At 49.0% G+C, this 24,525-nt stretch overlaps 1 protein-coding gene across 2 annotated transcripts in view; it reads right to left on the reverse strand.

Annotated features, from left to right (window-relative positions):
• BSN (bassoon presynaptic cytomatrix protein) overlaps positions 1 to 24,525 on the reverse strand; it is a 97,229-nt gene that overhangs the window by 40,552 nt on the left and 32,152 nt on the right. For both annotated transcript variants that reach the window (XR_011526976.1, XM_070575253.1), the window contains exon 2: positions 3,062 to 3,470. Coding sequence is in view for 1 of the 2 variants with exons in the window: in XM_070575253.1 (XP_070431354.1) it covers positions 3,062 to 3,470 (409 nt within the window). In the remaining variant the exon portion in view is untranslated. The remainder of the gene's footprint in view (positions 1 to 3,061; positions 3,471 to 24,525) is intronic.

Below are 24,525 nucleotides of genomic sequence, written 5' to 3' on the forward strand. Positions count from 1 at the left end.
CCCTCCAAAGGACTGCTATATCCCTCCCTCTGTCAGTGGGAAGCTGAGGAGCAATGCATCCTGCTGACGTGGCCTGATGAGGCTTCGGTGACGTTTGAGGCAGGATGTAGGACCCAGGCTGCCAGCCCTCCTCAACCAGGGCTCAGCACTACCACATTAGCAGTTTCAGGCACAATCCCATACATCCAGACATGGTCCCCATGTTGCTCCCCATGGCCAGTGTCTGCAGTGCATCTGTGCTGGGACCAGCAGTCCTCCCAACCTTTTTTACTCTACCTGGGCCACCCTCCAGGGAAGTGAGAAACTGAGAAAAGAAGCAAGTGCTGGAGCTGGGTTTCCTGGTAAAGGTCACTCGGCCGGAGCCCCTGACACCTTAGACATGCCTGAATTCAGAACCAGGCCCTTGTACTGCCCAGAATCTCAGACCAGGCAGACACACCCAGCCCAGAGACACCAGGCCCATCCTAGAAACAGCCTTCTTGGCCAAAATAATGTCAAGTTAGAGGTGCCAGAACAGATGTGGTCTGACCAGGGTGGCTCTTTCAGCAGATGTGCGAGCAAAACCTGCAAACTTGTTTTCTCATTGTGTGGAAGCATGACCAGGGAGGTGAATCAGCTTTTAGCAAAGTGACAAAGGGCAACTGCTCTGACTCAAGAATCAGGCTCTGCCAGCCTCTCAGGAAAATGTACTGAGGGTTCCTTTTCCTTGACAGGAACACCACTAAAAGCCAACCCCGGAGAAGAAAAGGTCTGCTTGGAGACCACAGCAGAAAAGGGCATCCACCAAGTGAGAACCTGGAGAATGGACTAGGTCAGCATTTCCCAAACTGGATGCCATGGAACAGCAGCCCCTAATGTTCTGTGAAAGCAACTCTGGAAAAGATTGCCAGATACAGCCCTGTTCTGGAGCTCCATGGTGCCCTTCAGGATGCTGAAGGCCCTGAGAAATCTGATAGCAAAGAACCATTGCATTTGCCCAGCCCAGTATGTGTTTGAAGCACCTAGCGGGGAGGTTTGCTCTTCACCAAACACTGTGAATCTGCAGTAAATTTGAGGCCCCTTTTCCGTTGGCCCTGAGCCTCGGCTTCCTCCCAGTACAATGAGGCAGATGGACTGAGTGTCGCCAAGGCCCTCCCACTCTGCTGTTTTTCCAGGCACAGTCAAAGTCTGGCTCTCTTCCCACCTCATTGAAGGTCTTAGGCTTGGGGGAGCCTGTTGTGTGGCAAGGACTGGTATGCCCACCAGCAAACTGTGCCACCATGTGTGGCTCTCCCTTGATGTCCGCCCACCCTACCCAGAGTTGTTCAGGTCTCGTGGCTCGAGTGAGCATCTCAGGGAGGCTGGAACCCAGAGGGGCAAGGCCTAAACAAGGAGGGATGCCCCACAGCGACATCTCTCATCTCTGCCTGCCAAGCTTCCCTGTTCCTGTGAGGACAACTGCTTCTGGCTTCTCACTAACAGAAAAACACCGGTGAGCTTCCCTGGCCTTAATCACACTGTTCTAAATACTGGAGAGCAAACACTTACCTAACTGATCAGTGCAGGGATGGGCCTATTTCTAATCATAGATGTAATAATCACGAGTGTGCATGCCTCCTCAGGAAGCCCCCACACTCCAGGAGCGACTCCAAATGCACTGAGTCATCTCCCCATACCGGCAGCTCCTTCCTCGGAATCTCACACTTACCTCTCACAAACCACACGTCCCACACCCACAGCACCTCATGTCTCAAATAGACCCCAACCTGTGAACAATTATTCTCACTTATCCCCCCACCCACGTGGTCCAAACGGCTCCTGCTGCTGGTAATCCCAGAGGGGGCCATTCCTGTGCCTGCAGTCAGCAATTCTCCATCCTGTTCAAGGGCAGAGCCCTGGGGGGAAACCAGAGACTTCCATGAGTTACACTGGAGGAGAGGGAGGAAGCCAGCAACTTGCTCAGTTCATTTCAAAGGCATGGCCCCAGCTCAGCTAGTAAATTGGAGCAGCCAGCTCCAGGTCACCAAAGAGAGACTTGAGGGGCTTGGCTGAGCATCTCACAGCAACTCAAAGCATCCTGAACAAAGCCAGGATGAGGCTGTGGAACCAGGGTCCTCTGGGGCAGAAAGTAGGCCAATTTCATGGAAATGGCCCAAAGTGGCCTCTTGGTGACTGTAGGACACTGTCACCCACTGTGAATGCTTGCCCCCGCTCCTCGACCTGGGTCTATACTTTACCCCAAGTTGTTTCTCTGGGGATTGGTAGCTGCTCCACGACCTCAGGCCCCAGCTTACTGGAACAGAATCCCAGAGGAGGAGCTTCCCAGAGTCCAACTGGAAGGCAGTTTCCTGCCTCCCCTAAAACCTTGTTGCCCTCACCAGCATCCCCCTCCAGGGCCCACTGTAAGAGAGAGAGGCTGTCCTAGGGCCAGGGAAATTTGTCTCCCTTTGGGTCCTGCAGCTGCTCATGCCCTTTCCAAATAAGCATCCATTGGGAAGAGTCGTCCATAAGACCATCTTTGGCCCTCTATAAGGCCATTTTATTTTACAAAATTTATTTACTTATTTTTTTGGTGAGGAAGATTGGCCCTGAGCTAACATTTGTTGCCAATCTTCCTCTTTTTGCTTGAGGAAGATTGTCACTGAGCCAACATCTGTGCCAATCTTCCTCTATTTTGTATGTGGGATGCTGCCACAGCATGGCTTGATGAGCAGTGTGTAGGTCCGTGCCCAGGATCTGACCCTGTGAACCCTGAGCCACCGAAGCAGAGCATGTGAACTTAACCACTATGCCACTGGGCCATCTAAGGCCACTTTTCCAAGTCAAACTTGGACCAGGTAAGAAAGCATCTTCTACTCTGGGACTCTGCCCACGCTCTCAGGAGGTGCAGGAATCCCTCAGGAGATCTGGGGCCAGGACTTGTTCTCTGCTATCACATTTTGGAGCCAGGATATAACCTCCAGGAAAACACAGATGCTGGTGCCCAAGGAAATGACCAGAAAAAGAAAGTTGGTGAAAGAGGGGAAGGGAACAGGGGAAGCATGGGAAGGCAGGTGCCGGGAACCAGCGCAGAGGTAGTTACCTGGGTGAGGTGAGGGTTGGGATTGAACCCACACTGGTTGCAGACCTTGTTGTGACATTGGGTGCAGGTGTTGAAGTTTGGCTGGCTGGGGCTCGACGTGAGGTCCGAGGTCTTACATATGGGACACAGCGTGCTGCTTGGAAGGGGGGCGATCTGGGGGACGAAGTAGGGTGATGTGGGGGTGCTGCCTCTGTCTGGTGACACAGAGGGGGACCGCCCTGATCTCTGTGTTCTGCTGTCTACCTGCAGCGTCCTGCGGGGGCCATCAGCCTCCTGGCCTGCTGGGCCTTGTGCCCTTGTCTCCTGGGGGCTCTCGCGGCCGGCAGCAGTAGCAGAAGCCTGCTTCGGGATTGGGGAAGCTGTTCTCTGGCTACCCAGGGGCTCCTTGGGGTCCAGCCTCCTGGAAACGCTGAAATGACATTGAAAATGACTGCGTTAGAGACACATCTTAGAGAAGCAGCCTGTAGAGTTCTCTACTCAGCTAGGGTCAGCTAGGTGACCCTCCAAACCCCATCACCACCCACCACCCTCCTCTTCCTGCCCAGTGGCATCATCACAGCCACCATTTGCTGAGTGCTGACTGTGCCCCATGCTGAGCCCTGACTAGCATCTTCTACTTCAACCCTCAGCACCAGGTCATCTGGTAGGATCATGAGCATCCCCTCTTACATCCTCCTAAAGTACAGATTCTGACTCAGCATGTCTGGAAACGGGTCTGCATTTTTAAGAATCTCTAAAATGATACCTATACTGTGGTCTGCAGGCCACACATTGAGTACCAAGGCTCTAAACCCATATATTAGAAATGCCTAGGGTAATTTTTAAAGTTCTGACTCTCAGACTGTACCCCAGACAAATTACATCAGAATCTGTGGGGGCAGGACCCCGGCATTAGTATTTTTTCCTTCCTAGGTGATTTCAACATGCAGCTCAAGTTCAGAGCTATCACCCTGGGAGGTCTGGCTTGCCTTTTCAAAGGCTGACCCTAGACAGTTGGAGATGGGTTGGGGAGGCACCCCAATGCCTAGTTAATGCCATCTCCAGCAGGGACAAAGAAGCCTTCCTTTTGGAAGTCCTCCAGCAGGCTTGACGCCAGATAAAGTCCATCAAAATGGGTGAAGTGTTACTTTTCTACTTGTGCAAGGCTGGGTGGGATTGGAGTTCTAGGATCCAGCCTTTAAAGGATAACTGAGGGAGGTCCCATGTGCCTGACCCCCATCTCCAACCTGGCCCATGTTCAGAGGAGCCAGCATAATTGAGACATTCAATAAGGTAGAAGGCAAATCGTCAGTCTAAACTCAATTCCCGTATATTCCTTTCGACCCAACTTAAGTTCATTTTTGTCAATTTTCCTTTCCCAATGAAAGAAGCTGAGCGCAAGCCAAAGGCAGTGCTCTGTATTTTTCCCCTGAAATTCTATGCTTGCTTCTGCATTCATCTGGGTGGATAACAGCACCCAGGAGATGGGGCAGACTGGCTGAGACCCACTGCAGAGGCCCAGCCACAGCTGCCTGTGGGGGAGCTTGCCCTGGCCCCTTCTGCTCTAGTACCCCCGATCCTCGTAGCATCTGACTGACAGGATGGGATTCTACATTTGCTGCTCCTAGATGAAGGCCATCGGCTTGCCAAAAAGATTCAGGAACCAACCGGTAGGACATCCTAGGACAAACCATTTCAGAGGGGAGACCAGGAGCCCACTCTAAGACACTCTGCAGTCCTTCCTCCCTTCTGAGAAACTGCTGGTGGAGAGCCACGCCCTTGGTCTAATAACGACTCTTCCAGAAAAAAGAAACACTATTAAATGTCCATCAAACATTTCTTTCATCAACCAACAACATACACCCACCCATCTAGTCCACAGACCTGCCACTTTCTTCTTCAGCAAGATAACCAGAATGTAAGACCAGCTCCTCTGGGCCATTTTGCCACCAGCTGTGAGGCCCAGTATGGTGGTGGCCACAGCCTCTCTGGCCCACACTCAGAACCTGGGCTCTAGGGCCTTTCAGTAGACTGATTTCTAGGTATTGTAAAGAAATATTCCTACCTGGTTAAATTCAGTTTCATTTTTTACTTAAATTATGTGGGGCTGGGATTTAAAAGCAGCCCTTGAAAGCTAATCAGAAGCTAGGGAGAGCCCTATATAACATGTAAAGGGACTCCAGCCCCTTTCCCAGGCTGTATAAGGTCCCTGGGCTCTTCTGAGAAATTTAGCAATTTCTACTGTATTTGTGTTGCAATATGTGACAAGCAATCTTCTGTGTACATAGTGACTTTTTAATTCAATGTTGCATTACAATGAAGTCTTTAGGGGACGTTTAATATGACAACTGGGACCCAAATTTGTTAACTTTCAACTCAGCTGCGGTGACAGCAAATAAACAAACAATGCCTTCTGCACCCAGCCAAGTCTGCACCGCAGGGGACTGCTCCCTGAACAGGCCTGTGCGTCCACATACCACATAGCTGCTACAGGTGACACCTGGCGACTGGAATATATGTCTGTGATCCCTTCATGCTCCTGTCCTCCTGGATGGTTCCTCACACCTTCTCCTTGATCTCCAAGCCTCCGACATGTCCCTCCCTCTCTTCACTGTCACTAAAACCAGTGTGCCATCTCACTGAGAAAGTGGGAGCTGCTGGAGGGGAACTGGCACACCCACGGCCTCTCCACATCTGTCCCCCAATGTCTGCCTGTCTCCTGTTCCCAAGGCCCACTTCTCACCTCCACAAATTCCCCCTCTCCTTCATCATCCATTTCCCCCTCTCTATTGGATTATTTCAATTACCATACAAACATGCTTCTCCCATCCTAAAAAAAAAAAAGAACTTTGACCCACTTCCTCCTTCAGCTACTACCTCATTTCTCTGCTGCTCTTTACAGCAAAACTCCTTGAAAGAACCGTCTCCACTCACCACCTCTTGCTCCTCTCCTTCCTTCTTTTCAGCACAATCCAACCTGGCTTTTGCCCATCATTCCACAGAAATTGCTCAGGTCACAGTGACCAAAGGCCTCATTGGCCACATTATTACATCCAATAGTCACTTCTCACTTGCTCAGCAGCAGCACTTGATACCGCTGAGTACTCCCTGCTTCCTGAAGTAAGGTATCCACTTGCCTTCTGGAGCACCACCTTCTCCTGGGTTTACCCCTCCATCCTGGCCACACCTTTCCAAACTCTTTTGCATGTTCTTCCTCATCTCCCAATCCCAGAGCCCCACTTCTTACATTGGAGGGACTAAGTCTTTGCACAAATTAGCTTCTCTGAGTACACATAATCCCTGAGTCTCAATGCCCACGCAGACCCAAGGATTAAAATCTCATTTCCTACTAACAACTACCAAATTTGTATCTCTGGCCCAGATCTCTCCCCTGAACTCCCCACTTGTCTGTCAACTGTACATCTTCACTGAGTTGTCTTATAGGCATCTCAAACTTGAGAGGTCCGAGCTGAGCACTTGACCCCATATGTGTTTCTCCCAGTCTGTCTCTTGGAGTCATCTCTGACTCCCTTCTTCTCTTCCTACGTCAGTCATTAGTAAATCTTGTTGGCTTAAAAGTCTGGTCACTTCCACTCCCTCCTTTCTTCACCAGGTTCAAGCCACTGTCCCCTCTTTCTTCAGTTCTGCACAAGCCTGGCTGCTTCTACTCCCCCCTCTAGGGTCTCCTCTACGCAGCAGCCAAGATAATCCTTTACATACATAAGTCAGATCACTTCCTCCTCTGCTTAAACCCTCCAACAGCTTCCTTTCCCTCCCAGAGGAAAAGTCAGAGGCTTTAAAATGGCTATGAGGACCCAGGAGATTCAGCCCCTTTCCTTCTGGCCTCATCTCCTACTATTCTCTCTCTCCCTCCCTCCACCTCCCTTATGCCAGGCCCACTCTTGCTTCTGGGCATTTGCATCTGCTGTTCCTGCTGCTGGCACTTGCACTCTCTCAAGTCTTTGCTCTAGTGGCATCCTTGCAGGGACACCTCCCTGACCACTCTATTTAAAAATCCCACTTGCTCCCTCCTGCCTCTTTATTCTCCTTGGCACTGAATACTTTCTAAAGCATCATATAACATATGTATTGCTTTGTGCAACCTCTGTGATCCTGTATTAGATTGCCAGCTCTGTGTGGGCAGGAACTCTGTGTGGGCTGTGGGAGGTGCTGTAGTCTGAGGTGGCTCTGAGGACAAGAAGACATCTAAGCCAGGACTCAGAGGACAGGATGTTCTCCCCAAGGTGAAAGGGCAAGCGAGGCAGATGGGCAGCACACACAAAGGCCCAAAAGGCACGTCAGAGCATCCTTGGCGGCTGTGCATGGCAGGCACAGTAGGTGTACATTAGTGCTATCCCAGCATCTGGAACAGCTCCTAGCAATCGTGTGTGCTGAACTACCTGGACTTCCTGGATTACAGGGAAATTCAAAGCTAAAATGGGAAGGGCCAGGAGAGCAGGGCCTCTAAGGTTTTCAAACAAGGGAGTGCTCTGGCTCTGTGTCAAGGAGATGGTGGAGATAGAGAAAGGGAGAATAAGGCAATAGCTCAAAAGATAGTCCATGGGAGGAGAGAGAGAGAAGGTTCAGCCAGGGGTATTCTGGCTTGAGGTCCAGGGAGAAGTGGTCTTTTTGATGGAAATGGGAGATCCAGGGAGGGAAGCCAATTGGTGGGTGGAGAATGGGGAATGAAATGGCCAAATCATGAGGTTGGGTTTGGTTCTGTGGAGTTGGTGGTGGGGGTGAAGATCCAAGAGACACCAGGAGATGGGTCGGAGCATGAGTTCAATTCAGATAAGTCTAGACCTTTTTACCTGGGAGAGTTAAGGGTTCAGTTCACAGGCAAACCTCAGGGACAGAGATCACATGGAAAGCAGTAGTCTGGAAAGATTTGAGCACCAACATTTACGGGAGCAGAAGAGATGCCAGAAACAGAGATGTTAGAGGGAGGAAAACAAAAAGACACGCCCCCAGGGTTAGAGTTTCCAGGAGGCAGAGCATCAACAATGTGCTGTGAGGAGTCTAGCACCTGAAGGCTGAGAAGCCTTACAAGCTGTGGATGAAAAGGCTACGCCCACCAGTGAAGGCCGCAACCTGTGACTGCCCAAGCCCTCTCCCACCCGTCCAGCTTCAGAGGGGCCAGCTCCCTTCCCACTGAAAACAAGGGCCCAGCATGGCAGGAGATTCAGGAGACCTGCCTGTGACACACCCCTGGATAAAGTCCCAAGGGGGCCAGGGTAGCTGGAGTAGCCCAGGGCCTCCTCAGGAAGGAAGAAGTATGCCCTCCAGGAGGCCCTCCGTAACAAAGGTCTCCACTGGGCAGAGAAGGGAGGGAGAGAGGAAAAGGGGAGGGAGGTGTCCACAGGCAGGCCCCAGCCCAGCAGCGGGAAAGACCTGGTTTCATGGTTATGGATCATCAACAGTGAGTCCCCTTGAAGTCAATGCTCCTCTCAGCAGCTTCAGGGAGCCCTATTCCTTGGAGAGGGCTGGGATAAGGACAGGTTAGCAAGGAGGGGAGAGGGACACTACCACAAAGCAGAAAAGACACAGGAGGACAGGAAGGTGAAGAAGAAGAGAGGGGGCAGAGATATGAAGGAGTGGCTGGAAGCTGAGCAGGGGGCCACTAAAAAGCCCTTACCTAGGGACAGATATTTTTTAAAGATGGCCAAGAAAGGTAGAGGATGTAAAAATAGCTGGATTTCTACCAGCTTTCCTCCCTTTCAGCATTTAAGGCTATTGACTGATCAGAAACAAGGCTTAAAGCTGTTTAGCAGGGAAAAAAGGAGCCCCCAGGAGGGCTGCTGGGGAGGGGCACAGAGCCAAGTCAGTCAGCCTCTCCATCAGCATTCCTCAGTGCCCCTGAGGCCACCTGTCCCCTACCATGACCACTACTGGGAGACATAATCCAGACTGCACTAGTAGGAAGCTGGGCTCCCCTCTGTCAGAAATACCCAGGAAAGGCATGAGGCCAACAAGCTCCAGTGACCAAAGATGCTCCACACACCCGGAACGTCCATAAAGGCAGGGCCATCAGGGAGAGAGAGATGGCTGCCCTGGTCCATGGTTGGGAAGCAGCCTGGAGCCACTCAGGTAGCTGCACTCAGGGAGGGTCTGCACAGCTGAAGCAGACTGGAAGGAAAAGCAGGAAGGCATGGAGACAGAGCAGGCTTCAGAGGGAAAACCACGCTGGGTTCCACATGGCAGCATTCTAGAGCATGCCCTCCACTGCCTCCAGTTGAATATTTGAAAGAGAAATATTTCACACCAATAAATGGCTGTCTTTGTTCACCATGAGGGGAATGAACTTAAGGAAATCGTTTTTCTAAGTCACGGCAGCCAGAAGACTCCCACAACTTCAAACAAGGTTTTGATAAATTCATGGCTGATCTTTCTGTAATAGGCAATTACAGCTGGGCAGATGCTGTGGAAGGACCCTGTCCTTTGAGACCCATGCCAGGAAGGACTCCTGGGTGGCCCTGGTGGCCCCTGTGTATTCGGGCAGAGAAGCAGGGGCTGCAGAATGGTGGGCACCAAGGCCCAAGTCCTGGCTCCTGGACAACTCTCTCAGGAATGGATGAGAGAATTCAGAAAGTTTGAGTTTAGAAAAAATTCCAGTTTTCACAAAAGAAAACAGTTCTTGACCTGCCCAGCTTTCAGGCCAGTGGCCTCTTGCCTTTTTGATCATGTGTCCCTATCAATAAAACATGTTTGTATATCTTTAACATATGAATATTTATCCACCAATTACATGTATATATATTACTGATAAAACAAACCTCCCCAAATGGAAAAGTCTGAAAGGCTGAGATAGGAAATAAACGTACATAGGAGTTTTCATGTGTTCTTCCCATGCCTCAGTTGAGTCTCTTGTCTCCCTCCCCTCCTTGGCACATGTGCCCCAGTTTGGAGGCCACTGCTGAGGAAATTCTTACTCTCCCAGTCTTTAAAGGAGTCTCTGTTGGTTTCCCAGACCAGATTCTCTCCTGCCCCCAGCCCTGCCCCATTGAAGGTGTACTTAGGTCAGTGTCAGGGAGGCCCCAGGCCATTGCGGGCTGCCCTCACCAGCCTTCCTGACCGCCTATGAACCAAAAGGAATTTGCTCAGCAACAGCAGAGAGGTGAAGGTCTCCGTTAATACGCAGCCACAGCACTCAGGAGGAGCCCATGACTGGACAGGAAGCCAGCACCATGAGCTGAGAGTCTCTGAGATGCTCTCTTAGAGCCAGGGGATGCCCTGCTATCTGGGGAGGGAAGGTGCCATGCACAGGGTGCCTGGGCAGAGTGGAGGTGTCATGCTATAAGCAGAGCTCTCCAAGAGGCTGACATTCTCCCTTCCTAACGGCCCAGCACCTTGAAGCTCCTGCCCCACTATGAGGGTAAGGTTCCAGGACCCAAAAGACTCCAGAGAATTAGCTCCTCCTTAATACAGGTAGGGACAAAGCACCATGCCAGCCTGGTGACAGACCCCCCAGTGGGTGTATACTGATGCACTTGAGCATACATGTACTCACACCCCTGAACAGAGAAATTCATGGGAAGAAATCATTAGTGTTACCCAGATACTACCGTCTCCACTCATCCTTTCCACTCAGAAATGCCTAGCAGTTGGGACTCTCCCTGTGGCAAAATAACAAGCTTCACTTGGTCCCAGGCCAGTCCATCTGGGCCGGCAGAGAACATGTTTAAGGCAGTGAGCTGGCTGCTTTGCTGTTGCTGAGGGAAAGAGTTCAGATGAGACTGCAGGTGGGTCAGAAGGGCAGAGAATGTGGCAAGAAAGACTGGTAGGAATAAGGGTTGCTCCCATCAAACACAGGCCAGGGGAAGCTGCCCTAATAAGAGGAGAGATCACTGGGAGGCTGGGAATAAGATGAAGCCAGGCTATAACTGGAAGGAAAGCAAGACCTGGGGACTTCCTTCCCCAACCTGGAGGCCCACATGGGTCCACGAGGTTCAGAGCATCTCTCAGGACAATCTGATTTGGCCTTGGTTCCCTTCAGGCCCAGCCAATCTCCAGAATCCAGAACAAGGATGGGAAATAAGGGTAATCTTCCTCTCACCCTATTAATTAATTGGTAGTGACTGCCTGGAGGGCTGGGTTTGAGAAAGATCAGTGGGAAAGATTGTTGCCATCAACTAGTGAGGTCTGTCATGAACCCAGGAGTAGGGCACATAAGTACAAAGGCCACGAACTTGTCATCCATGACAGAGAACAAAATCAGATGCTTAGACCTTCCTCAAGTGATATCCAGCTTCCTGGAGTGTGTCGCTCAGAGCTGGGCCAGGCCACCTCAAACCAAATTCATCCCCCTCAGAGACGAGAGGACGCATATAGTGTTTACCTCTGAACTTCCCCTCAGTCCCATGTTCACCTCCACCTCGTGGCTTTCCCAAACCAAGAGCTGTATGCAGCCATCAGTCAACTGAAGTATCAAATGCCACGAGCTCAGTGTAACTGTGATGGCTAGATGTCTCTTGCACCATGGTGCTTGTGACAGGCATTGTGTGAATGATGGATACCATCCCTTTAGCCTCTGCTGAGGGGTTACTAGTCCTTTATTCATAGCTTCTTAATTCATGTCTTATGGGGGTTCCTCTCTAGAAGTTCTTTGGGTTTTTTTTACCTTGAGGAAGATTAGCCCTGAGCTAACATCTGCCAATCCTCCTCTTTTTTCTGAGGAAGACTGGCTCTGAGCTAACATCCGTGCCCATCTTCCTCTACTTTATATGTGGGATGCTTACCACAGCATGGCTTGCCACACAGTGCCATGTCCACACCTGAGATCCAAACCAGCAAACCCTGGGCCGCTGAAGCGGAATGTGCACACTTAACCGCTATGCCACCAGGCCAGCCCCACTCTCTATAAGTTTTTATTCATTTATTCATTTAAAAAGAGCTCATAGGAACCACATTCCCAAAGCTAAAAACCACATATCTTTGTGGTTTAACCCTGAACAACAGCTTGGCTGGATATAAAAGTCTAGGTTGGGGGCCAGCCTCATGGCATAGTACTTAAAGTATGGTACTCTCTACTTCGGTGGCTGGGGTTAGCAGGTTCAGATCCTGGGCGTGGACCTACACCACCTGTCAGCCATGCTGTGGCAACGACCCACATACAAAGTAGAGGAAGACTGGCACAGATGTTACCTCAGGGTGAATCTTTCCCAGCAAAAGAAAAAAAAAAGCCTAAGTTCACACTTCCTCTCCCTGAGGACACTGTAGGTACAGCACTGTTCTCCAGCATCAACTGCTACTGTGGAGGGCTCTGGGCCAGCCTGATTAGCTCTCCTTAGAGGTACAGTAACATTTTCCTCTGGATGCAACAGAACTCTTTTTTTCCCTTTGTAGTTCCGTAACTTCACCAAGATATGTTTTAGGGTTGAATTTCCATATTTATTTTTCCTGAAATTCAGTAAGTCCTTTCAAACTAAAGATTTATGTGTTCCTTTATTTTAAGGGGAAAACGTTTTCTATGATATCTTTGAAAATTTCTCTACTCCATTTGTTTTGTTCTCTTCTCCAGGGATATCAATTACATCTATTTTTAATTTCCTTTGTCTTTCCATTGTCCAGGCTGCTGGCAACCCATGGTTTTCTCCCCCACCTGCTCAACTCCTTGGGCAACTCCACCTCCCTAGTAACTCCTTGGCATCACACAGGGTTCAGGGATACTCCAAAGTGTCCCCACGTACGTTGCCTTTGCTAACCAGTCCAAGAAGGGGATTATTGGGTCTGGCCCTCTGGACTCTGACCTCCCTGCTCTAGTTCCGCAGAGGCAAATTTCCCCTTCTAAAACCCTCCCTCATGCCCGACTCACTTTCTCTGTACTTGGAAACCATTCTTTGTTTATTGCGTTTCAGTGTATGGGTGTGTCTTAGCTGTGTTGAAGATAGTTTTCTGTTTCTTGTTCTTGCATTTTTTGGTTAGTTTCACTAAGGAGATTGAGCAAAGAGATGCTTTTATTTAATCAGAAGACATTTTACAACTCAAAACAAATGCCATTTTTCTCTGGCTTTCCACCTGTGCAAGTTCTAAGTTTTCTGAAGCATGGACCCCTTTATAAATCTGATTTAAAACCTTAGACCTTATTCCTAGAACAAGAAAAGTACATACTCATAAACACTTCTGTTTTATTTCAGAAGGTACCAGACCTCCTGAAGCCCATGGATGCCAAACTCCCCAATGGCTGAGCTAGCCGACGACCAGTGGGCCCCTGCCTATCACACCAGCCCGCCTCTTGAGCATCACTCACACACCCCTAATGCAAGCCCTGCCTGAGGCGTGGGAGTTCCCCCAACAAGCCAAGGGCTTTCCTGCATCCAGGCCCACAGGCCTTCCAGAAGGCTAGCTGAATACCTCCACTGCACCATTAGAAACTGACTTCTGGTGTGGAGTCTCTTCGAGTCTCCTTCCCTATGCAACCCCCACCAGCCTGGTCCCTGTGCTGCCCCCTGCAAGGCACTATCTGTTCACTGTCTGTCTCTCAGGTCAGACTGAGCACTCCATGATGGCAGGGGTTCCCAGGATTTAATGTGGGTGTAATCCTTGTTTGCCAGTGGAAGGAGGCAGAAGTTCCACAGGCTGTTTTAATAAACTGATGAAAAATAATTTGTAATTTGACAAGGTTTGTAAGAAATGACCCTGCTAAGACTCAAAACAAACTTCTTCTTTTAGGTGAGTTAAAGAGTCATATTTATATAATTTACCTTTTACAAAGGTCTGGTTCAGCTAATTATTACAAATTCCAAAGGGAAAGGATCCAAAGATTAGGTTTTACTACAGTGCATAAAAGAGCTGGCTTCTTTAGCTAGAAGCCAGTAGGAGGGGAGTGTTATTGCTTTTAGTGCCTTAATGCCTTTTTCCCCACTTATTCATCAGACTTGGGTAACTGCTTATCAGTAGGAGATGCCTGAGGGAGCCAGGGGAGGTGGGGGCCTATGCTGGGAGCCAAGAGAGCCAGAGGAGGGAAGAGGAAACAGGTGGGTGGCCAGACCAGGGTCACCGCCCAGAGCTGAGACCCAGGTCAGCAGCTCCATGAAGGGTTCTCCCATTACCTCCTAGGCTTTCCAGACGGCCTGGCCTAGAACTCTTGAGGAAACAAGGGCCCACCTTTGGAACTCTTCCCTTTGGGCATCATAAGGACTGAACCCAAGATGCTGGCATTTGTCTGGGCAAATGACAGTATGTCTCTGCACCGAGACCTACTATCTGCACAGCATTTGAATTTTTTTCTTTTACTGAAATTTTTTTTTTTTTACTTTTTATTGAGATTATGATAGTTTACAACCTTGCAAAATTTCAGTTGTACATTATTGTTTGTCAGTCATGTTGTAGGTGCACCACTTCACCCTTTGTGCCCACCCTCCACCCCCTCTTTCCCCTGGTAACCACTAATTTGTTCTCTTTGTCTACATGTTTAACTTCCACATATGAGTGGAGTCATACAGAGATTGTCTTTCTCTATCTGGCTTACTTCACTTAACATAATACCCTCCAGGTCCATCCATGTTGTTGTGAATGGGATGATTTTATCCTTTTTTATGGCTGAGTAGTATTCCATTGTATATATATACCATATCTTCTTTATCCAATCATCTGTTGATGGGCACTTAGGTTGCTTCCACGTCTTAGCTATTGTAAACAATGCTGCAATGAACATAGGGGTGCATAGGACTTTTGGAATTGCTGATTTCAAGTTCTTTGGATAGATACCCAGTAGTGGGATGGCTGGGTCATAAGGTATTTCTATTTTTAATTTTTTGAGAAATCTCCATACTGTTTTCCATAGTGGCTGCACCAGTTTGTATTCCCACCAGCAGTGTATGAGGGTTCCTTTTTCTCCACAACCTCTCCAACATTTGTTACTTTTTGTTTTGGTTATTTTTGCCATTCTAATGGGTGCAAGGTGATATCTTAGTGTAGTTTTGATTTGCATTTCCCTGATGATCAGTGACGATGAGCACCTTTCATGTACCTATTGGCCATCCGTATATCTTCTTTGGAGAAATGTCTGTTCATGTCCCCTGCCCATTTTTTGATCGGGTTATTTGATTTTTTTGTTGTTGAGTTGTGTGAGTTCTTTATATAGTATGGAGCTTAACCCTTTGTTGGATATATGACTTGAAAATATTTTTTCCCAATTGGTGGGTTGTTTTTTGTTTCAATCCTGTTTTCCCTTGCCTTGAAGAAGCTCTTTAGTCTGATGAAGTCCCATTTGTTTATTCTTTCCATTGTTTCCCTTGTCTGAGAAGACATGGTGTCCAAAAAGATCCTTTTGATACTGATGTCAAAGAGTGTACTGCCTATATTTTCTTCTAGAAACCTTACGGTTTCAGGTCTTACCTTTAGGTCTTTGACCCATTTTGAGTTTGTTTTTGTGAATGGTGAAGAAGAATGGTCAATTTTCATTCTTTTACGTGTGGCTGTCCAGTTTTCCCAGCACCATTTGCTGAAGAGACATTTTCTCCATTGTATGCCCTCAGCTCCTTTGTTGAAGATTAGTTGTCCATAGATGTGTGGTTTTATTTCTGGGCTTTCAATTCTGTTCCATTGGTCTGTGCACCTGTTTTTGTACCAGTACCATGCTGTTTTAATTACTCAGCATTTGAATTTTAAGGAACTTCCTGGCCTTTCCAGCCTGTGATGACTGGGGCACCCTTCAAAAGTGCCTCTGGGCCATCCAGACACCCTCACAGACTTCCCTACCAGGCTCAGCTTTCTGAAGAGACACATGGCTGGACAGGCGAATTCTTAGCCCCGTCTCCACAGCCTTCTCAAGATCCTTGGCCCCAGTACCAGGCCCCTGTTCACATTTACCAACCCTGTCTTCCGGGAGTGCTGTGCCTCCCAAGAATGGCCCCAGGAGTTCTGATCCAGCCCCAGCCACTGAGTCTCCTGCTTCCCAACCACCCCCAAGCTTTCAGACATCTGCATTGGAACCCCAGATGGGGACAACTTTGAGCTGTGAAGCATCTCAGTTTGCTGGCTCAGGGAGAAAGCTCCTAAAGTTAGGAGCTCTAATCCAGAGTCAGAAGTCATCCCACAAAGCTGAGCCGGCTTTCCCCTGCTTCTAGCTCCCGTAAATTCTACTACTACAGTCTTTTACCAAGGGGACAGCGCTGCACTTGTCAGCTCTTTTCCAAATTCTGCTGAAACCAGGAAGTCGAGATAAGTTAAGAGAAAACTGCAAGTCTTTATGACCATGGAGGCAGCAGGTCCCACTCTTCCCACTCCACTCCAGTAGGGCAGAAGCCAGAACTCTGGCCCAGAAAGCTTGACAAGCTCCTGCTCAGTCTTCAGATCCAGGCCTGACAACTCAGTGCTCATCCTGTCCTCGGGGGGCTGCCCACAAAGATGGCTAAGGGCCTACCTCACACGCAGACCTGCTTCAAGCACGGGAAAGAAAACAAGGGCCAACAATGCAGGTAGAAAGATAACCCAGTACTTAACTCATTAATACATGAATCAGCTGAACCCCTGCTATGCATAGGGTACTAGGCTGGATGTGGAAACACCTCAGTGTGTGGGGCCTCCAGAGCCTGCTCTTCTAGACTTCCAGGGAAACCCCACCCAGCCTAAGACCCCTTGACTCCTTTCTCATGGGAAGCTAATGGAATCCAAAAACTATGCCCATTGTGTATTTTAGGGGAGAAAGAAACACCAAAGTAATGCCTGCCCACTCCATGTTAAAAACCTCTCTGTCCAGGGGCTGGCCCTGTGGCAGAGCGGTTAAGTTCGCGCACTCCGCTGCAGGCGGCCCAGTGTTTCGTTGGTTCAAACCCTGGGTGTGGACATGGCACTGCTCAGCAAACCACACTGAGACAGTGTCTCACATGCCACAACTAGAAGGACCCACAACGAAGAATATACAACTATGTACTGGGGGGCTTTTGGGGAGAAAAAGGAAAAAAATAAAATCTTTAAAAAAAAAAAAAAAACCTCTCTGTCCAGAAATCAGGCCTGCTTTTTTTTTTAATTTAAAATTTTAAAAACTTTTCTTTCTTTTATTAGCAATAGCTTGCTTGCTTTATGTTTCTATACATGAATAAGAAAAAACTTGTCTGTGACCCAAAAATGGTAAAAGAAAATTGTGATTGAGGATCATCTATGGTCCTTAGTTTCAGCTCTGAGGGAAACAATAGAACGGGCCCCACCCCACCCGGCTCCCAGAGTCACCCTGTTGGCACTCCCTTCGTCACTAGCTGCACTGTGCCAGCTCTCGGGCAGGGCTATTCCAACAGCTAAAGGATCCTGCCCTTGGACAAAGGGCCTGTAGAATTGGTCGGAGCTGGCAGTACTTGGCACTGGAAATAACAGGCAATAAAATGAGAATGAAACTCTGTGAACTCTACATTTGCCTTGTAATTTCAAATTTATTACTACCAAAAAAATTCAAAGCAAGTGCTCTCACACACAAAAAAACCTGTCCATCACACACAAAATCATTAGAACTTGAATGTGCACGCATGTGTGTGTGTGGTGGGGTGAAGGCAAAGGGTTCAGGGGACTCCCAGAAGGGGAAATGAATGTGGGCTGGCAGAGTCAGAGAAAACCTTGGAGGAAGACAGGGAGAAGGGGAGAGGGTTCCAGAGAAAAGTGGGCTGTCCGCCTTTCCTCCACATACGGTCGCCATTGGGTCCTCAGAGCCTGGCGCAGAGCAGGGCTCAGTACATGTTTATAGACTGAATGACTGATAAACTAGGTGACTGATCAGGGACTCAGAGGTCCTCTGTGGTTGTGGCGGTTGACACACTGGGCATGGAAGAGAAGATGTGCTGCAACAACCCTGGGGCCTCTGGGGCTGCCTAGGCTGATGACAGATAGTCTAGGGGGGAGAAAGGACTCTGCAGTCTAGGACAGAGACACAAGGGCAGGTCCTGCTCAGGAGTCTCGCTCAGGAAGCCCATTTGAAAGCGGTCTGGCTTTCCTGTGGTAGCTGCCATAATCACAGCCCACAAGCCTCAAGCAGGTCACACCATGCTAAGTGCTCATTTCCTGCCCATTGAGGTACAAGGGAAATCCAGCAATCCCACCTACCTAGGGGGACACGCACAGCAGCACTCTACGGCTACCTCCCCACCCTGGATGCACCCATCCTCTGCCTTCAAAGCACTCTACAATGGGGTCCCTCCTACCTGCGCAGTTTGCTCTTCCTGCACTGCCTTTGGCAGGGAGTCCTGAGGCTCTTCATCTGACCCACACGACTCCCAGCTTATGCTCTTTCCTTTTTCTCTTTCTAGAAGGCTTTTTCCTTAAAACCAATACAACCTTCAAAATCAGGCTCAAGCACCCTGCCCTGTATGGGGCCTTCCCCAGAATCCCAGTCCCCAGAAATCTGTTGTGCCTTCTGGCAGATTCCTCATGGCCTCACGCAGGCAGCTCCTTGTGGTGTCTGTGGGCCTCCCTCTGGCCTCACTCTTGCCTCACCTACATACAGCATGAGACTAAATGCCCAGACCTGGGGCTAGTGCTAAGGATGTATTGATCTACTGAATGCAAGTCTTTACAGGGCTTGTGAAAGAGAATCAAAGTGACAAAAAATGGCATCTCAAGATGGTAAATGGGATTCAAGATTCCAGCAGGAAAAACACGCCTTCTTCTAAATACTATCCACTGCGACATTAAAGGACATTTAAAAAGGAAAACCATCCACCACCCTTTCAGCCTTTAACACCACCATGTCCATTATTTCATCCACCCTGTCAGCCTAGTTGCAGAAAAACATACATGGATGGTGGCTCATTTTTCTTTTTTGCCAACTCTGCAGTCTTTCTTCTGTGGTATTCTTGCCTCTCATTTCTGAGGAATCTAACTCAGAAGGAGAAAGCTAATATCTACCTGTGGCACTTTGGCTCCCGTGCCTCCCTCTCCCTTAGACTGTGAGGTCCAGGAAGGTGTTAGGGGTTCATTTCTAGATCCCTTCTGTCAGAGATTCACCTATCAGCTCCTCAGGGAGCTTGCCACCCACTGGTAGAGATTTCCCAGGGAGGCAACAGGCTGGGGAGGCTTCCTGCAGGAGGTTCCCCCCTCCCATCCCTCTGCCCATTCTTCCCTCAGGCCTCAGAGGCTGATCCTCAAGCCACCCTCACTGTTTAACCTGATGTGAGGTGGTTAACCCCTCCTATGGCTCTATGGGCCTCACCTAAGGCCAAAACTTCCCATCCAAGGAACCATCAATCCCTTTCAGGCGACTGGAGCCACCCTTGACCAGGAAAAGTCTCCCTCCGGCTGACCACCAGGAACTCCCTCCCCTACTTTTTTCCCCTTCCCAGGGCTCCATGGCTTGGGAGCAGAGGTTCAGGGAGGCCCAAGATCCTACCTGACACGTTTTCACATGTTGAGAGCATTAAACTCAGCTACTTGGACTTAAAATCCATCATGACAGATATTCTCATAAAAAAATATCTGCCTGTGATTCTGAGAGTGGTGATTAAGACCTGAAGAAAAAACATGATAAGACACTGTGTGAGTGTATGTGTGTGAGTGTGGTGTGTACAAGTGTGCTCACATTCATGTGAAGGGTTGTGACCATGTGAGCACTAGCATGTGCTCCCATGTGTCAGTGTGTATGTGCATTGCACACATGTGCATGTGAGCATGGGAGTGCAGGTGTGATCACCCTCTCCATGGCACATGGCTAGCCGCTGAGTAATGAGCCCTGCTCATTGGGGAACTGCTCCCAAGGGGAAGGGCAAATGCTCTGAGGGATTAGCCCAGCCCTGAGTCATCATGCCCAGAGTACTCTGGCCAGACTGAGTCAACAGAGGAGCCAGGGTCACCTCAACCTCAGCAAGAGCAGTGCCAGGTGGACTGTAGGTGCTGAGAAAAACATTAGCACTTTCCTCCCTCCCTTCCTTCCTTGCCTGGCTTGACAGCAAGGGGAGTGGGCAGGAAGCCTGGGATTCTGATGCCAAAGTCTTTAGGGAAGTAATGAGAAGTCTAGCCAGCAATGCTGAGAGAAAATGGTAGAAGCTTGTGGCCTATGGCTGACGGGAGAGGAAGGACCAGGGTCTGAGGGGCAGGCTCATACAGCTGGCCCAAAGGCCCCCTGGCTAGGAGGAAGAAGCAAGTGAGTGGGGGTCTGGACAGCCCTGCTGAGGGGATGAGGGAAATGCTGAGTACTGAGGCACAGCCAGGCTCTCATCTGGCAGCAGGTGGAGGGGATGTCTGGGAAAGGTGCTGGGGATTCAGGGTAGTTTGGGTTTCCAGAGAACAGGGTAGGGTGCCTGGAATAGAAGATGTGGTAAATACAGATCCAGATGCAAAAGGGGGAGACAGAAGGGGTTAGGGCTCCAATGGCAGCCAGAGTGCACAAATGTGAGGATTCACTGAACACTAGATCCTTAGCAAGAGCTGGGTGCACTGGACTGGGCTGCGATGCAGACATTGGTTACCCAGCTGTGAGCAAGGCAGACAAGGCCAGTCATCTGGTAGAACTCGCCTGATGGTGCAGGAGACAGGCAAAGACCAAGAAGACAAATAGGTAGGCCTGATTCATTCAGAGGATGATAGGTGCTTAGAACAATATGACTAAGGAAGGAGGGAGATGATCCTGGTGAGTCAGGGGGGCACCTCTGAAGAGGGGACACCTGAGCAGAGCCACACAAACATCCTGGGAGGGGCTGAGCCAAGGCCCAGGGAAGGGCATCCCAGGGGAAGAAATGTCAGGGGTTTAGGCTTTGTGATGGGAGTCTCCACTACAGGCAGGGAGCAGCCAGCAGGCCAGTGTGGCTGGAGGGCTGTGGGAGGGGGACGAGGGGGAGCAGGTCCAGGAGGCCCGGGACATGGGAGCAGACCCTGCTTCTGGACTTCTTCCCAAACCTTAGCATCTTGTTTCAGTGCATGTCTACATGTCTTTGTCAAGAATTCCTGTATTAGTCATAACAGCCAAAAGGTGGAAGGAACCCAAACATTTATTGACAAAAGAATGGATACACAAAATGTGGCATATACATACAACAGAATATTACTCAGCCTTTAAAAGGAATGAAATTCTGGTTTGTTTTTTTTTAAAGATTGGCACCTGAGCTAACAACTATTACCAATTTTCTTTTTTTCTTCTTCTGCTTATTCTCCCCAAATCCTCCCAGTACATAGTCATATATTTTAGTTGGGGGTCCTTTTAGTTGTGGCATGTGGGATGCCACCACAACGTGGCCCGATCAGCCGTGCCATGTCTGCGCCTAGAATCCGAACTGGCGAAACCATGGGCCACCGAAGCAGAGCACGTGAACTCAACCACTCGGCCACGGGGGGCCCCAAAAGGAATGTAATGCTGATACATGCTATAATGTGGATGAACCCTAAAGACATAGCGCTAAATGAAATAAGTCAGATACAAAAGGACAAATATTGTATGATTCCACTTGTCAAATTCACAGAAACAGAAAGTAGAACAGGGGCTAGGGAGGGGGAATGGGGAGTTACTGTTTACTAGCCACAGTTTCAATTTAGGATGATGAAAAAAGTTCTGGAGATGGATGGTGGTGATAGGTGCACAACGATGTGAATGTATTTAATGCTGATGAACTGTACACTTAAAAATGATTAAAATGGTAAATTGTATGTGATATATCGTTTACCACAATAAACAAAAGGAATGATGTACTGATACATGCTACAGTATGGATGAACCTCAAAAACATTATGCTAAGTGAAAGAAGCCAGACATACAAGGACACATATTTCATGGTTTCATTTATATGAAATATCCAGAACAAGTAAATAGATAGAGACGGAAAGCAGACTAATATTTGCCTGGGGCTAGGGGCAGGAGGAAATGGGGAGCAACTGCTTAACGGTTATTGGGTTTTCGTTGCGGGTCATGAAAATGCTTTGGAACTACCTAGAGGTGGTAGCTGCACAACATTGTGAATGTACTACATGCCTCTGAATTGTACACTTTAAAATGATTAGTTTTATATTATGTGAATTTCATTTCAATAAAAAAAGACAGACTGAGAAAAAAAAATCCCTGAGTAAAATCAGAGAAGGCCTCTACCGGAGCACCTCCTCCACTCCCCTTGGCCCTGCTGTGACGCAGGCCCCGCCGAATCCACCAGCAAACCTATGGACACCTTGTTCCCAACCCAACACTGAGCAGTGATAGGGTCTCCACAGTTCTGTTCTCCCACCCTCCACTGGTCTTCTCATTACCCCTTAGACATGTTTACGTCAACCAATCAGGATTTATCTAGCCTTTTTTCTTCAAGTTAAATCACTTCAAATTTGTTTTCCTTCTAAATGAACTTCATTCATCAGTCTTTTAATTATCTGTAGTGCAGTGGCTGGCAGATCCTAAATGCTTAAAAAATATCATGCTTCCTTTCTGGAAGATGCAACACAAACTAGACATGGACCTAGAGCTTAAAAAGATCCAGTTACAAAAATACAAAAGACATAGGCACTTGGAAATTCATTGCAAAACTATTTGTAACAGAAAAACTCAGGAAACAGCCCCAATGTCCTCAGCAGGACCAACCACATAATAGAATTCTGTGAAAAGGAGGGAGGAAGGTGTCTATGAACTGCCATAGGATGACCCCCAGGATCACTGTCAGAGGAACACAGTCAGGGGCAGAACTGTTAAGCCTAGGATATCTTATTGTGCTAAAATAAAGAAAGCTAGAGCAAACCAGGTAGGCCGGTATAGGCCTGGTCAGAGGCTAGGAGTCCAAACTCCAGCTCACAGGGTCAAAGCAAGCCGGTGCTGGTTGCTGGGAAGGAGAAACTGCTTCGTGAGTGTACCAGGAAAGGGAAACACCCAACCCAAAATGCAAGGGTTATCTGGATATGGGGTTTCTGCACTAGCTGGGAACTGGCAAGGTCAGCCGATCACTTCTTTGGATTGAGCAGGGTCTTGAGCTTCAGCACAAAGTGACAGCGGCCATGGCTGATCAAGAACCTGCTGAAAGATTGGCCAACAGGAAATCTGTCCTCCTGGGGCTTCGGTGCTACGGGTATCATTGTAGAAACAGCTTCAGGGTGGTCTCTAGCAATGGAGCAGGGTCCACTCAGCACTCCTCACACATGGGGGCCCTCCTGGACAGGCTCTGGTCATTTGCTAATTCAGTAATCATGATGTAATCTGACAGGTCTGTGTTGCCTAGGGTGGCAACCTCAGCAGCCAACTCCCGTGATATACCCTTTATAGTCAGGAAACTGAAGAAGGAATCAGGTAAAGCTGGTGGTATCTGCTCACAGGGCGACACAGCCACTTCAGCTGGCCCCACAGGAGGAAGAGTCCACTAACAGATAGAGACAAGAATGAGTCACAGAAGCAAGGGCACTGTGACAGCTCAAAGAACAATGTCTCTGGGACTAGAGCAGAACAGGAAAGCAGTGTGCCCCTCAAGAGTTCCCAGGCTGGTTGTCCTGGAGGAGCCAGCAGTGGAGGGGCATGGCTTGATGGGCCCAGCCCCTCCTATGGGTGGGGAAGGCCAGGCCCCAGCTACCCAGTGAGAGCAGGTATGTGAGCAGCCAAGTGGGTCAGGCCAATATGCTGATTGAGCACAAGGCTCCAGGAGCAACTGGCTCCTCCTGCATAGTTACCATCCCTCTGCAGGGACCTGCGTGGGATGTCAGCTTCTTCTGTGCTGTGCCCCTGAATCACAGCACACCTCTTCTTTCAGTCTGCACATGAGAACCATATGTTACTGATGAAAGAGGGGAGTAGGCCAGACTGGGTAGGGGGTGGGGAGCTGGTCATTTTTAGCACATGCCAGACACTCTACATTCAGCATTTCAGTTAACCCTCACAGCAGCTCTGAAATGGAGGTCCAGATGAGGAAACCAAGATTTAAAGAGAGGAAGTGACATGAATAAGGCAAAACCATGATTGGTACCAAAGTCTCTCTTCCCCCAAACCTGTGCCCTTTCCCCTGTTTGGTTTCATGCTCCCATGACCCCTCCTGACCTGAGGCATTGCCACCTGTTCTCAGAGAGCCAATTCAGTCAGAATGAGTTGTCTTGCTGTCCCAGAGACACAGAGAAGAACATCAGAGCACAGCACGCCAAGAGGACCTGAGGAAGCCATCCCTGCAGCAGATGCTCCCCTTTCTGACACCCAAGGGGAAAACTCAAGGTCAATACAAGGAAAGAGCTGGCAGACGTCAATGGACAAGAAGTCCTTGGGTCCTGCCCCACAACCCCTCCCACCCAAACACAGTGTACTAATCGCAGGGATCTCAAGTTGAGAAGCTCTCAGGAAACAGGGTCCACTTCCCCATATCTTCAGTTAGTGAAGCTTGTGTCTGACAGGCAGGGCCAGTCATGGTGAACTCACAGAACACCAAGTTCTCCTTCCCTTACAGCTCAGTCATAAAGAACAGAACTGGAGACCCTGCAAAGGTAACAGATGGAGTCATCTCTATTTCAGCCAAATGCTGTGACTCATTTAAACAAATCCCACAGTTTTCAGAAATCTGATAACTACCTCCTATTGAAAAATAAAATAATAAATTTTTCAGAAGCAAACCATGCTAGTGATACAT

This window comes from Equus przewalskii, chromosome 15 (assembly GCF_037783145.1).
Source record: "Equus przewalskii isolate Varuska chromosome 15, EquPr2, whole genome shotgun sequence".
Classification (NCBI taxonomy): domain Eukaryota; kingdom Metazoa; phylum Chordata; class Mammalia; order Perissodactyla; family Equidae; genus Equus; species Equus przewalskii.